General features: G+C 41.9%; 1 protein-coding gene across 3 annotated transcripts in view; it reads right to left on the minus strand.

The window, feature by feature from the left end:
• Nucleotides 1-15,295, minus strand: part of gpr107 (G protein-coupled receptor 107) — a 115,318-nt gene that overhangs the window by 49,401 nt on the left and 50,622 nt on the right. For all 3 annotated transcript variants that reach the window (XM_068012281.1, XM_068012280.1, XM_068012282.1), the window contains exons 15-16: nucleotides 2,876-2,925; nucleotides 1,527-1,610 (exon numbers count right to left, since the gene is read on the minus strand). In XM_068012281.1, the coding sequence (XP_067868382.1) occupies nucleotides 1,527-1,610; nucleotides 2,876-2,925 (134 nt within the window). The remainder of the gene's footprint in view (nucleotides 1-1,526; nucleotides 1,611-2,875; nucleotides 2,926-15,295) is intronic.

Consider the following 15,295-nt stretch of genomic DNA (forward strand, 5'->3'; position numbering starts at 1 on the left):
CAAATGCAAATTGGTCACATTTTCAAATGATAGCAAACTGGAAAAAAAATTCTTTCCAGCTAAGAGTCAGGCGGTAGCACTCTCACCTCAGTCAGAAGGTTATGGATTTGACTCCCACTCCATTACTTCAGCACACAAATCAAGGCCGACAATCCAGTGCAGTACTGAAAGTGTGCTGCACTGTCGGAGATGCCGTCTTTTGGTTGAGTTATTAAATCAAGGACTTGCCTGCTCTCTTGGATGGACGTAAAAGATCTCGTGGAATTATTTTGAAAAGCGGGGGAAGTTATCCCCAGCGTACTGGCCAATTATTTATCTCAGTCAGCATCACAAAAAAAGTTTATTTGGTCATTACATTGCTGTTTGTGGGAGCTTACTTTGTTGCAGATTGGCTGCCGCGTTTTCTGCATTACAACAGTGATTACACTTCAGAAAGTACTTCATTGCTCTAAAGCTTTGGGATGTCCAGTAATTATGAAAGGCACTATTTAAATGCAAGTCTTTCTTTCTTTCTTAGGAGGAACTGTGATATCAGAAAAGGTAACCTAGAAATTACAGAATGAGTTGATAAATTATGTAAGTTGGCAGATGAAATTTAATACAGACAAGGGTAAACAAGTCATTCTGGATAGAAAAATGGGCAAGACATGTACACCATGAACAGTGTCGTAATAGCCAAGGATGAAAGTGAAAGAGATCCAGGAGTCTTCATAGACTCAACATGTCCAACCATTCTACAACAAATCAACTGAGCCAGCAAAATGCTGAATGATATCACCAGAACAGTGCAATACAATCAAGGAAGTTATAATAAAAATTTACAGTGCTCTGGTCAGACACCTTGAATACTCTGTCCAGTTCAGTCAATGAAACACAGGGGAGACATTCAATCACTGGCGGCAGCGCAAACAGCTGTGAGGCTGATCCCTTGTGTCAAAGGTCTGAGTTAGGAAGAAAAACCTGGCCTTTTCTTTCTTGAAAGGAAGTGCCTGACAGGTGATCTTATTGAGTTACAGTAGTATGGAACAGATAAATCTGGATAACTAGAGAAAATACAGGTTCAAACTCATAAAAGGCCAATTTAACACTGATAGCAGGAATGTGCTACTACATACAGAGTGCTCAATACCTGGAATGGACAGACAAGTGGAGCTAAAAACCTTCGGAAATATTGAATAAACAATTGGATAGTACAATGACTACATTTTAGGCTTTCTGGATGGATAAACTAAGATAGGCCAAGCGCGCTTCCTCATTCGTATTCATCTTCTGAGAAAGCAATATAATGCAGTGAGTCTTCATCTCCTTTCCCCTTCTCTTTCGATTCTAGAAATCCTCTACAACATTATAAAACAAGTCGATTTTCTCTTGATTGATTGAACCTGAACTGCAATAGCCAGCTTCCCCACGGCTAATTCATCGCTACTTTTGCATTGCAATACAGAATACAGTAAGACAGGTTTTGAAACAACCAATTAACTAACTTGTTTGTTTTTGGAGACAGCCAGGACAAACAGTGTACTTACCTGATAAAGCCACTTCCACTGGAAGGGCACAATGATTTTGATCAGGATTGCTATGATCCGTGTAAAATAAATATAACACACAATCTGCAACACAAAAGAAGCAAAATTAACATTTTAAAAACAAAAGTATGACAAGCAAAATCTAGCTGAATGTATATTTCAACCCATATTCTTCATTTGAATACTATTTAGCACTTAACCTAATTAGAAATATTAATGATAAAATGAGGTCTCACACGAATATCAAAGGTTTAAGCCATGGAACTAATAATCTAAAAACAATTGACTAATGATAAAGTTCAATTGCACAATCTTGATTCAGAGCAATAAAAGTTTAATTAGATACTAGAGTTATAGGTGCCAGCTGCCACATGCATTGCCCAGTTTGTAGTTATATGGCGGCACAGTGGTTAGCACCGCAGCCTCACAGCTCCAGGGACCCGGGTTCAATTCTAGGTACTGCCTGTGCGGAGTTTGCAAGTTCTCCCTGTGACCGCGTGGGTTTTCACCGGGTGCTCCGGTTTCCTCCCACAGCCAAAGACTTGCAGGTAATAGGTAAATTGGCCATTGTAAATTGCCCCTAGTGTAGGTAGGGAATATAGGATTACTGTAGGGTTAGTATAAATGGGTGGTTGTTGGTCGGCACAGACTCAGTGGGCCGAAGGGCCTGTTTCAGTGCTGTATCTCTAAATAAATTTTAAAAAAATAAAAAAAAAATAAAAAATAAAATAAACTGCAGTCCTCTTCAAAAATCATTACTCTCAGGAGGTGGGTCGGTTGTACAAAGGGAATGTTTGCCATCATTTTAACAAGGTTTGTATTTCTTGCTGCTGTCATTCAGGTTTCTCAGGCCTCGGGAAACCCAGCAGGTAAAAGGGGGCGAGAGGGACTGGATTCATAAGCTAAGTACCTTACACTGCACTGCTTATGGCCAAGAGGCGAAGGAGTGCTTCCTCTCGGCTCACAAGCTATCCTGTAAAATGCATCCAACTTCCAAGATCTCCCGCATCACTGACTGCCACCCCGCACCCCCACCACCCCCCAACCGATTTGTGATGGCAGCTTCTTGACCACCCTGCTGACATGGTCTATCCACTCAATCCATCCTCCACTAAACTTAGTTGCTCCTTGGCTGTGGTCTTTTCTGGCGCCTTCCTCACCTGAAAGGCAGCCACACTTGGCAATCAGTCTGGCAACCTGGAAAAATACCCCGTGCTTCCAGGTTTCCTGACGATAAGCCCCACCCCACTAATCACTGGAGCCACGGTGTCAGTGCTTTACATCTGAATGCTTATCTTGGCTTCATTGCTTCCGTTCAACCATACCAGGAGGATGAGCTAAAAACTTACCATAACATAATAATGTCTGAAGAGCTTCAGTTTCGCCAAGTTAACTGCAGCTGTAAAAAGACAAAGAGAGAAAAAAATTAATAGAATCCGAACAGGAATTAAACTGTACCTCAAAATACAACATAATTCCCGACAACTTTGTGAAGGAATTTCCTACTATATTTCTTCATGTATATCTATTTACGTGGGTGGCTTGCCTTGCTAGCCACCATTCTGACTTGATTATTTTCTTTTAAAAATAGAAGTAATCAAGACCCATTGTACAATATGCCACCAAAGCTGATCAGAGTGGGAGAAAAGATGTGTTAAATCTTTGATCCTAAAAGCCTGTGGACTTTAGGAAGGAGGAAGAATGAAAGTGAGGAGTTCTACAATCAAGTTGTGGGAAAGAATAAATTAAAGTAGGGTGTGATGGAATAAGTCTTTATTTCAACCCAGGTGATAATGCAAGAGGAAGACAGTCTGTAGAGCTTCGGGGAATAAGAATGGAAAATTCAGAGCAGCATTAATCACAGTACTAACAGCAACTATCAAACACATACAATACCACAACCTCTAACCAAATATATGCGAATACAGGTAAAACGTAACCAATGCGAACACCAAGCTGTAAAAACTGGAGCATCGGAAGCATGCTCGTGTAGCTCCGTGTTTGTCTCTATTGACCAGAGCCCTTGTAAACTGCATAATGTATCCTCAGTCATCTATGAGGGATGCAAAAGAAGAAAGGAGTGTATCTCTGGTTCTGTGTTAAGCAGATGGCAAACCTTGGTCGTGGCTGTTTGACAGGATGGTTAGTAGGCTACAAGTCAGCAGGTGCTTAGCCTCTTTGCATTGTTTGTCCCTGAAGATCCGAGCTGAGCTATTCGCCAGGCAGCTGTGTACCACAGATAAGAGACTTTTAATCAGAATGTTCCAGCATTAAATATTAACGGCTGCTCAATTCTGTTCATTTGGAACTTGCCACAGGAAGGTTGTCATAAAATTTCTGTACTGAAATCTTACATTGAGCACCAAGAAATAATATGCTGAGATCTTCAGAGTCTTCTTTCCCAGTTGTAATGTTCTAAAGATGATTTCAGTTAGAAGTCTTGGATGGTTTATGCACTCACATACATCATCACATCAGCATTTGTGCAGTATTCCCTTTTTTTAAAATTTAAAACCCGAAGTTCCACTCTGTGGTGCCACCCCGACAACTCAGCCCAAGCAAACCCACTCTTCTGCTGAGGCTGCTTTGTATACAAAGTGAGAGTTTAATCTATGCCTCCTCTTGAAGCTCGCTATTTAGGCTCACACACGAGTTATGAATAGAAGCTCGTTGATGCCAGCAGAGTTACACACAGCATGCGCTGTCAGCTTCAGGATGAGAGTGCGGACAGCAAGAGAAAAACAATAAGCAGAAGACTGTTTTTAGAAGCAAAGGGCTAGCATCATACAGTACCAAAAGGAGGCCATTCAGTCCATCATATCCATGCTAGCTCTTTGAAAGAGCTATCCTTTTAATCCTATTCCTCTGCTCTTTCCCCATAGTCCTGCAAATGTCTCCTTTTCAAATATATATCCAATTCTCTTTACCCAGCAACAGACCAGTGAAATCGTGTGATAGAAATACAGATACCACATTTTGCCATTATTTGTTGCCAATTGAAGGTCATAAATCTGATTTGACTAGCGGCTTGATATCAAGACTACGATAAAGAAATATTTAAAATTTTGTTCAAAACCTGAATCCAAAATTCTTTATGGTTTGAACTTAACACAGCATTTGCACTGATCAGAACACCCTTTCACAATGGAGGAATGCACAAAATTAGCAGGAGATTCTTAATTATCAACATACTTCCTGATGATTTGCTAGGTTAGGTTTAATGTAGTCCATCCGAGGGAGAGGTGAAGCAAACCAATCTAACTGATTCATTGCATCTGGCAAGTCTGGGCTGGTATCCAATTTCTGTTATAAAATGTTTTTCTCAAAAGAAAAAAATCCAGAGGACTGGTCTTGTTCTAATTTAAGAAAAACAAGACTTAACCCCTTGACTGGTCATACGCTTGGAAACTTTTCCCTACAGCAGTGGATCAGCATCTAAAGCAACAGCTTCAGGCACTGTATGGAATGTGATTCAAATACCACATGCTATGAAATGCAAACAGACTATCAAGCTTTTATTTTTCTTGCCATGCAAGTAAAATTGAGGTGTAGTATCCTGCACAATAAACCACAAAGTACCAGACCAGATTAGCCATTAACCCAGATACCAGTGTGGTTTGAATTTTCTGCTAACTGAACTGCTATTCACAGAGTTCATATATCATCATATAATGCCTTGGATTTTGCAGTCAGCAAGGGCGCCTGCTGCTGACCTTGAAGAAACCTGCCCATAAAGATCTTGCAATCTCTGTGGTGTGCTCTTCCCTTTTTCGGATGGCAGTTTAAATCTAGCACCAAATTAAAGGGATATCTCGGTGAGTGGCAGCAGTGATGTCAGCAAGCAGGTAGGCAGCAATTCAAACTGAAGTATTCACACACAGCAAACCAGGAAGTTAAAAGCATTTAATGTCCTTCAGTTATCATTTAAATTTTTAGATAGCGAAATAAATGATTAAAATTGGATTAAGAAGTTAAAATAAAAAGATCAAACTTTTTTTTAAAAAGGAAACTTTTTTTTGAATATGTGGAATTTTAAGATTGAGCAATTTGACATTCCACAAATATAAAATTAGCTTTTCAGGGCCAATGAGGGTGTTCAGCAGTAAATATTAAGTTAGTGCGTCGTTAAAAATCCAGTTACACCTCATTCAACAATGTGTAACTTTTTCAAGGGATTTAAGAGCAAGACTAACAGCGTTGAGTGGAGGTTTTCATCAATTCAATTGATTTCCCTGATTGCAGTCATGGGTGCCGCAACAGCACACCCTCTGGGGAAGCGCAGGATCACAGACAGCAAATTCTGAATTTCTGTATTATTCTGCACATATGCAGACTTCAGAAGTTGCTGTCAGATTCAGTGAAGTAATGATGGCGAACATGTACAATTTCATTGTCATTACCACTGCAAAATCCTGGCCAATAAGATAATGGGTTGAAAGCTAAAATACAATTTCGTACATGAAATATTAAACCCCTGCCCACCCCCAAACCAAGCACATTCCTTTTCTCACCTGATCTTCACATGCATGCCCTTCCCAGTAGGAGTCATGAGATAGCGATCATGGCTGGAACCATCAGCTGATTTTTTTTTCTTCTGCTTAATGAATTAATCTAAATTAGAAACTGAATACATCTTTACTGACCTCATAAGTATCATCAGTCTGGATTTCAAAAATAACTTGAAATTCTGACCTATTTCCCCACCACAACCCCTCCTCTCAACCCGTGTTCTAACTAATTTGGGAAGTTGTTCCCCACATCCTACCAGGCACCTTTCCCATGATAGCCAGGATGCTGCCAAGCTCTGCTGATACTGGTCTTAAACGACACAACTGGGTTCAATTGGGTCAATTCTCCTTCTGATTTTTCCTCTCTCTGCTTCTGTCTCACTTAGCAAATAACCCAATTTAACAAGTCAAAAGCTCACTGTAAATTAAACACGGGGGCAGTAGGAGAAAGCAAGGAAGATCCCACATTCCAGAATGACACAGCTGCTTGAAAAGCCTGAAAGGTTATCGTAGTGGACAGAAACTGACCTTGACCTACATGTTTATCCTAATCTATCAAATCACATTTCGGTTTGAGCTGTCAGAAGAAATTTACATTGTGTATCAAAACCGACAGATTGACATTGCCACTTTTTAACTGGGGCCTAAAGTTAGCGCATTCCCTTCACACTTGTATTTTGACAAATCTGCTTAATAGCTTTAAATAGATTAAACTATATTTTATGAATAGCAAAGTAAATACAGCGTCCGGCGCCACCGCGCAGGTGCCAATGCCATTTTAAAGGGCTTCAAACCCTACGCAAAAATGTTATTTTTAAAGGGATATTAGATTTCATTTGCTTTTAATAAATAATTAGAAGATGGAAGCCCTTTCTCAACACCCCCAATGGTCTTTTCATTGCCCTATATTCAGAAAATTTATTTATCCCTGTCCCCAACATCCCCCCCAACCTTCTCACATTTGCCCTTCAACCCCTTCCCACCATCCCTACAGCCAATAAAAAGTGTTTTCCCGCTCACCCACCCCTCCCGCCCTGATAACATTATTCTTCCCCCTTCCCCATCAGCGTCTCCACAGAATTCTGAAGGCGCGCGAGTCGCAGCCAGTTGGCCGTAAAATCAGCGTGGGACAGCAACCGTTAGCAGGTGCGTTAATTTGAATTTTATTTACGCTCATTTAAATATTTTACTGAAGGCCGCACCAAGGCCTCGCCGCTGCCTTCTTGGCATCGTGGGTCTTGGCGGGCCGCTCCCGCTAGCATTTTATGGGCCTCCCCGCCACAAACCACAGTGTTGAGGGGCTGATAAAATTCAGCCCCACATGACTCAAACAGACCCCCCAGCAATTTGCTGTACATCACTTCGGTCAGTACCTTCACAACACAATGTCTAGAGGCAGTAATAACATCAACTCTTTGATTCTTTTTCAGGACCTCAAAATTATAGAGTAAATTAACAAGCTCCATTCTGCCATCTTCCTATGACCTAAAGCTGGGCTATTCATTCAGTCTGGAGGTCATATATGGTGCTTGCTAGTCTCAATTGGGGCCCTGAGTCCATTCGTTTCTGGTCATACCTGCAGCTTTGCAGCTGCCATACTGCCCCCAATTACAATGCTGCTAAGCACACCCCTGTGCCACTGTTGCCCAAGGGGTGATTTACCCCCGACTCACTGTTCTCATGCTTGCAAGCGTTTTGAATCCTATCTAAAATGTGCAATGTACAATATCTTCTGCTGATGAATCGAGAGATGGAATTTCAAGTTTGTTCACTCAGCAAGTTTGAATACATCTGTTAAATCAAAGTGAGCAATGTTCATGTTTAAATTGAAAGTTTATGAAGGTTTCATATAAATCTCAAGCCAAAGCTTTAACTGATGATTTAACAGGAAGAAGCTATCTATCAAGAAGGTATCCAGTCTCCCTAGTGTCAGTGTCCACTGCAGCAGGTAGTCAGTCAATCAGCATGAGGAAGACCCCGAGTGCAGTTATCAGATGGAGACTAAGGACACACACAGCCGTATGATGTGCACAGACATATATGCAAGCAGACAAACAGTAGAAAGAGTATGTTGTTGAGTCACTGGCTGAGGTGACAGACAAGTGGCAAGTAATCCCTCTGCTCAACTACTGAAAGAAACACAAATACTAAAATAGAGACAGCTACGAAGACACACGTACAAAGATAGAGGCAAAGAAGGACAAGGTAAAGAGAAAGGCCAGAATCTGACATTGCAAATTCACAAACATTTTCACATTTTTATGCAAAATATGCACAATTGCTATCATTAATATGTACATGAGGTTGTATTGTGGTGGGTGCAAGGGGTTGATGCTCAACAAGACACCTCTTCAGGTGTTGGTCCTTGTCCAAAAGTTAAGTAGCCCTGATGTACAGGCTTTTAAAACCCAAGCTCTGCATTGTGTAAATACAAATTCATTTTCCTTACATTCTTTCCCACTGTTTTCAATCTTGGCATTTTGCATTATGGGCCTTTGCCCTTCACTCTGGCTTCTCAATGACAATAAATTTTTGTTACGACTTTGCTCTTATTACAGCAAACCTGTTGCCACAGTATGAAACTCTCACAAACCCTTCTTTGCCTTATTATGTCTCTCCAAACTGTCAAAAGCCTCTGTCAAATTTACCTTTTCAATCATCTTCACTAATTTCCCTCCTACTAAGGTTTGACCCCACTCCTCAACTGTGATGCACCTCAGATGTTTCACTAGGTCCAGGTGCTATCATAAAATCAAAGCTGTGTTGTTGAAAATGAAAAAAACTATGCCAGGTGGGAAGAACTGAGATAGGATGGGTCTTCCCAGCCTTAGCTAATCCAACAAAGAACAGTACAGCACAGGAACAGGCCATTCGGCCCTCCAAGCCTGCGCCGATCTTGATGCCTGCCTAAACTAAAACCTTCTGCACTTCTGGGGTCCGTATCCCTCTATTCCCATCCTATTCATGTATTTGTCAAGATGCCTCTTAAACGTCGCTATCGTACCTGCTTCCACCACCTCCCGCGGCAACAAGTTCCAGGCACTCACCACCCTCTGTGTAAAGAACTTGCCTCGCACATCCCCTCTAAACTTTGCCCCTCACACCTTAAACCTATGTCCCCTGGTAACCGACTCTCCCACCCTGGGAAAAAGCTTCCGACTATCCACTCTGTCCATGCTGCTCATAACTGTGTAAACCTCTATCATGTCGCCCCTCCACCTCCGTCATTCCAGTGAAAACAATCCGAGTTTTTCCAACCTCTCCTCATAGCTAATGCCCTACAGACCAGGCAACATCCTGGTAAACCTCCTCTGCACCCACTCCAAAGCCTCCACGTCCTTCTGGTAGTGTGGCAACCAGAATTGCACGCAATATTCTAAGTGTGGCCTAACTAAGGTTCTGTACAGCTGCAACATGACTTGCCAATTTTTATACTCTATGCCCCGACCGATGAAGGCAAGCATGCCGTATGCCTTCTTGACTACCTTATCCACCTGCGTTGCCACTTTCAGTGACCTGTGGACCTGTACGCCCAGATCTCTCTGCCTGTCAATACTCCTAAGGGTTCTGCCATTTACTGTATACTTCCCACCTGCATTAGACCTTCCAAAATGCATTACCTCACATTTGTCTGGATTAAACTCCATCTGCCATTTCTCCGCCCAAGTCTCCAACCGATCTATATCCTGCTGTATCCTCTGACAATCCTCATCACTGTCCGCAACTCCACCAACTTTTGTGTCGTCCGCAAACTTACTAATCAGACCAGCTACATTTTCCTCCAAATCATTTATATATACTAAAAACAGAAAAGGTCCCAGCACTGATCCCTGCAGAACACCACTAGTCACATCCCTCCATTCAGAAAAGCACCCTTCCACTGCTACCCTCTGTCTTCTATGACCGAGCCAGTTCTGTATCCATCTTGCCAGCTCACCTCTGATCCTGTGTCACTTCACCTTTTGTACCAGTCTGCCATGCGGGACCTTGTCAAAGGCTTTACTGAAGTCCATATAGATAACATCCACTGCCCTTCCTTCATCAATCATCTTCGTCACTTCCTCAAAAAACTCAACCAAATTAGTGTGACACGACCTCCCCTTCACAAAACCATGCTGCCTCTTGCTAATAAGTCCATTTGTTTCCAAATGGGAGTAAATCCTGTCCCGAAGAATCCTCTCTAATAATTTCCCTACCACTGACGTAAGGCTCACCAGCCTATAATTTCATGGATTATCCTTGCTACCCTTCTTAAACAAACCAACAACATTGGCTATTCTCCAGTCCTCTGGGGCCTCACCTGTAGCCAATGAGGATGAAAAGATTTCTGTCAAGGCCCCAGCAATTTCTTCCCTTGCCTCCCTCAGTATTCTGGGGTAGATCCCATCAGGCCCTGGGGACTTATCTACTTTAATGCTTTGCAAGACACCCAACACCTCCTCCTTTTTGATAATGAGATGACAGACTATCTACACTCCCTTCCCTAGGCTCATCATCCACCAAGTCCTTCTCCTTGGTGAACACTGATGCAAAGTACTCATTTTGTACCTCGCCCATTTCCTCTGGCTCCACACATAGATTCCCTTCTCTGTCCTTGAGTGGGCCAACCCTTTCCCTGGTTACCCTCTTGCTCTTTATATACGTATAAAAAGCCTTGGGATTTTCCTTAATCCTGTTTGCCAATGACTTCTCATAACCCCTTTTAGCTCTCCTGACTCCTTGCTTAAGTTCCTTCCTACTATCTTTATATTCCTCAAGGGATGCATCTGTTCCTAGCCTTCCAGCCCTTTCGAATGCTTCCTTTTTCTTTTTGACGAGGCTCACAATATCCCGCATTATCCAAGGTTCCCGAAACTTGCCAAACTTATCCTTCTTCCTCACAGGAACATGCTGGTCCTGGATTCTAATCAACTGACGTTTGAAAGACTCCGTCAGATGTTGATTTACCCTCAAATAGCCGCCCCCAATCTAAATTCTTCAGTTCCTGCCTAATATTGTTATAATTAGCCTCCCCCAATTTAGCACCTTCACCCGAGGACTCCTCTTATCCTTATCCACAAGTACCTTAAAACTTATGGAATTATGGTCACTGTTCCCGAAATGCTCCCCTACAAGTATGTAGTGATGTTGCAGCTGGCTGCAAGAGAACGATACTTGCAGTCTGAAACCAGGACTCAAGGTGCACCCAAGGACTCAGATTGTTTCCCTCTCCAGAAAGCCTTAAGTAATGGCCAGCCACTTCTCTGCAGCCAACATGAGCATTTATACAGCCTCTATATTGCAGTAAAAATTCTGAAGTACTTCACAGGGGCAATACCAAAAAGAATTTGACACAGAGCCATATAAAGGAGGTATTAGGAAAGATTTGGTCAAAAAATTAGGATTTAAGGAGCATCGTAAACAAGAGGAGAGGGTTAATGATATGGAGAGGTTTAGGGAGGGAATTCCAGAGTGTAGGGCTAGGCACCTGATAGAAGGGAGACCATTCATCATATTTCCAAACATTTGCCAACAATGGGGGGAGTTACAAGCCAAAGAAACCCGTTTCTGGCAGGAAAAAAAAAGTTGATTTTTTTTTTAATATGCGGTGACACTAATAATTTTCTTTCCTTCCTCGCAGTGCTGCCGAGCCGTGTATTATTCCAAGCCAAGATGGTGCTCAGATAACTTGTTTACAGACCTCTGTCAATGGCATCCACAAACAGAGGTGCAAAAAGAGACCTGGAGAAACTTGCTCTGATTTTCATTTTTATCTGGCAGGGAAGGAACAATCCCTGGATAGTTCCCTGGTTAGATTTAGAAATTACTGGGCAGTGAACTACGAGTCTGAGCCCAAGGAATATGCTTTTCTCTTCATTCTGCAACAACAGCACTGTTTCTCTTTGAGTAGCTGACACTGTCTTTTAGAAGTTAGAATGCAAAGTCCAGAGCAGCGAGATATTTTATCCCATCACGAGAAGTTTAATACATTAACTACAGCCCATCCAAAAATCAAGGCGGCCTCTAAAATCTCTCTCAAATAGCAGAGATGCCCAGGGACTCCTGTTGTTCAGTACAAATCAATTTTACATTTTTATTTTACTAGCTTGCCTCAGCCATTGTGAATTTCCAGAGACACACAGACTATGCTGCAACCATTCTGATCACAAGTACCTTTCCAGCAATGTATATTGCTAACAAAGGAAAAAGCTATTGATGTAGTTCTCTGCCTACCGGGCACACAAAAAATGTAATTCAATTATACATAAAAGTAAAAACTCATGCTCTAACTTCAATGCTCAGTAAATCTGAAATCCTGATTAGCAGACATCAATTTCACGTGCAACTACTTCTGCAGCTACAAAGAGCTCCAATTACCCAAAGGTCATTTACAGAGTGCTCGGTGTTTAAACTGACTATTCTTGTATTCTTTCCCATCTTTTGACAAAATTCTCTGTCACCATTACTTAATTACAGATTTTCAACTTGTTTTTAGAAAATAGCTTTCTTGTTTTCATTCGGATAATCACAGGCAATACAGTACTACTCCTTTTGTATTTGCTGCACTTATATTTACCTCCCCTCACTCCATATAAGGAGCTAATTTATAGCTACAGATAAAGGCCATAGCACCCATTCACTTTTCCATCAGTTAATTCCAACTTACCTGCCTCCCAGTCATATCCCTCAACCCATTCTCCAGAACAGCAATGAATGTGTCCTGGACTCATTCATAATGACACCAATTCTTTTACCCTTTGAGTGAAAAGGTTCCACCTGTCTTTCTTTTTCATTTCTAACTTTCCAATGTTGAACTTGTGTTGCTAGGACCTTGAACCCTTTGGCACAATGAGCAATTTACTTGGGTAAGTTTTGTCAATTCCTGGCACCACCGGGAATAAGACCTGCTTCCAAACCTACACCAATGCATGCCATCAAGTCTCCTCTGATTGGTGCCCAACATGAGGCTTGGGTCACCACAGCCACTTAAAACAAACAGGAAAGAAACAAAGACTAGCACAATACAAGAAGTGGACAGTTATGTAGCTCCCTTTCAAACAACAATCACAGACTTCAGGTTTCAAGACAGTACCTTAATGGTTAACTGATACCATGAAAGAAATGAGCTTTTGAGCACATTTCTTTTTAGTTACAATACTGAAAATTGTTGCATACATGGCTCAATATTAGAATTGTTAACAATCCTGCAGGATCAGATGAATATTTGAGACATGCATATTACTTATTTACAAAGTAGTTGACCTGCCATGGTGATGTTTACAGATTCATACTGATCTGAACCGTTGGTGCTCAGGCCTGCGAGAATGTGACATTAGAGATGAAGCAGTGTCCTGGCAGCTATGTCCCTATTCTGATCGTGAAGCCACAACCAAGACTTAGTTGTGAAGGGAACGGTCAAAATAGGGGTTTCTTGTTTTTAGGTAAATTAAGTTCAGAAAAAAGATCTGGTAGGTCATTTTTGTGAAATGGCGATTGGTGAGAAAACCAATTAGAAACCACAAAAATAGCAAATATAAGCAATTAACTGAACAGAGTAAATGACAGTCAACAAATTATACAGATTCATCTAAGGAAACAGGTTTTTCTGTGGACTCAGACTACATTTGAATGTAGCCCAAGCTGTTGGATTTCAAGTCTCTCCAGTCTCTGCTCTGGCTCCATGAGTTTGGTGGAATGATTTTTGGGTAGCATCATTTAAAACAACTTGCATTTACACAGTGCTTTTAAACTACAAAAATGCCCCAAAGCACTTCATAGAGGTGTTGAGGGAAAAAAACCCAGACCCCATTAGGAGAGGGATGAGCAAAATCTTGCTCAGACGTATGTTTTACGTAGGATCATAAGGTAGGAAGGGGAGCTGAAGAGATTGAGAGAGACAATTCCAGAGTGTGGTGTCCAGGTGGCTGAGAGGATGACTACCAATATTGGGGCAAAGGGAGGGGAAAACGCAGAAGAGGCTGCAGTCAAAGGGAAACAGAAAGTTGAAGGAGGGAAGGGATTTACTGAGATAGTGAACAGTGAGGCCACGGAAGGATTTGGACGTGTGGATGAGAATTTAAAATGAGGTGTTGGGAGACTGGGAGTCAATGTAGCTCATTGAGGACAGGGGGGATAGTTGATCAGAACTTGATGCAGGGTAGATTACTGGCAATAGAGTTTTGGATTGCCTTACTTTTATAGAGATTTAAGGTAGGAGACAGCTAGGGAGAGAATTGGAATTGGCAAGTTTGGAAGTGACAAAGCATGGATGAGATTTCAGTTCCAGCTGGGCAGGGGTGGCCAGAAGTGAAATGAGGTTGCTTTGGTGATGGAGAGGCTATGGAATCAAAAGCTCAGCCTGCAATTGTATAGAGCACAGAGGGTGAAACACCTGATTCAACCTGTGAGAGTGGCTGGGGAGGGGTGGAATTGGTAGCTAAGGTTCAGTCCCCACCACTTACACCATTCCTCTTTATCGGACAAATGGCATTGATCATTTGCCATTACCATGGGCATGAATTACAAATAAACTGTGTTAAGCATGTCGGTACAAAACTAGATGGGAATGTGTGTCGTAAGGAAGATGCAAAGCGGCTTCAAGGAAATTTGGAAAGACTTAGTGAATGGACAAGAACGTGACAGATGGAATAAAATGTGGAAAAATGTGAGGTTATCCATTTTGATAGGAGGAACAGATGTGCAGAGTATTTCTTAAATGCTAAGAGATTAGAAAGTGTAGATGTACAAAGGGACCTGGGTGTCCTCAACAATAAGTCACTGAAAGCTAACATGCAGGTGCAGCAAGCAATTAGGAAGGCTAATGGTATGTTAGCCTTTATCATAAGAGGACTTGAGTACAGGAGTAGTGAAGTCTTGCTTCAATTGTGTAGAACCTTGGTTAGATGGCACCTGTGTGCAGTTTAGGTTCCCTTACCGTAGGAAGGATATTACTGCCATAGAGAGAGCGCAGCCGAAGGTTTATCAAACTTGTTCCCAGGATGGCGGGACTGTCTTATGAAGAGAGATTGGGGAAACTGGGCCTGTATTCTCTAGAGTTTCGAAGAATGAGAGGTGATCTCATTGAAACTGACAAAATACTTAAAGGGATAGACAGGGTAGATTCAGCTAAGATGTTTCCGCTGGTTGGGGAACCAGGGGACACAATTTCAAAATCAGGGCGAAGCCACTTAGGACAGAGATGAGGAAAAATTTCTTGGGGTTGTGAATCTTTGGAATTCTCTACCCCAGAGGGCTGTGGAAGCTCAGTCATTGAGTATGTTT

Source organism: Heterodontus francisci, chromosome 32 (assembly GCF_036365525.1).
Source record: "Heterodontus francisci isolate sHetFra1 chromosome 32, sHetFra1.hap1, whole genome shotgun sequence".
NCBI classification, from domain to species: Eukaryota; Metazoa; Chordata; class Chondrichthyes; order Heterodontiformes; family Heterodontidae; genus Heterodontus; species Heterodontus francisci.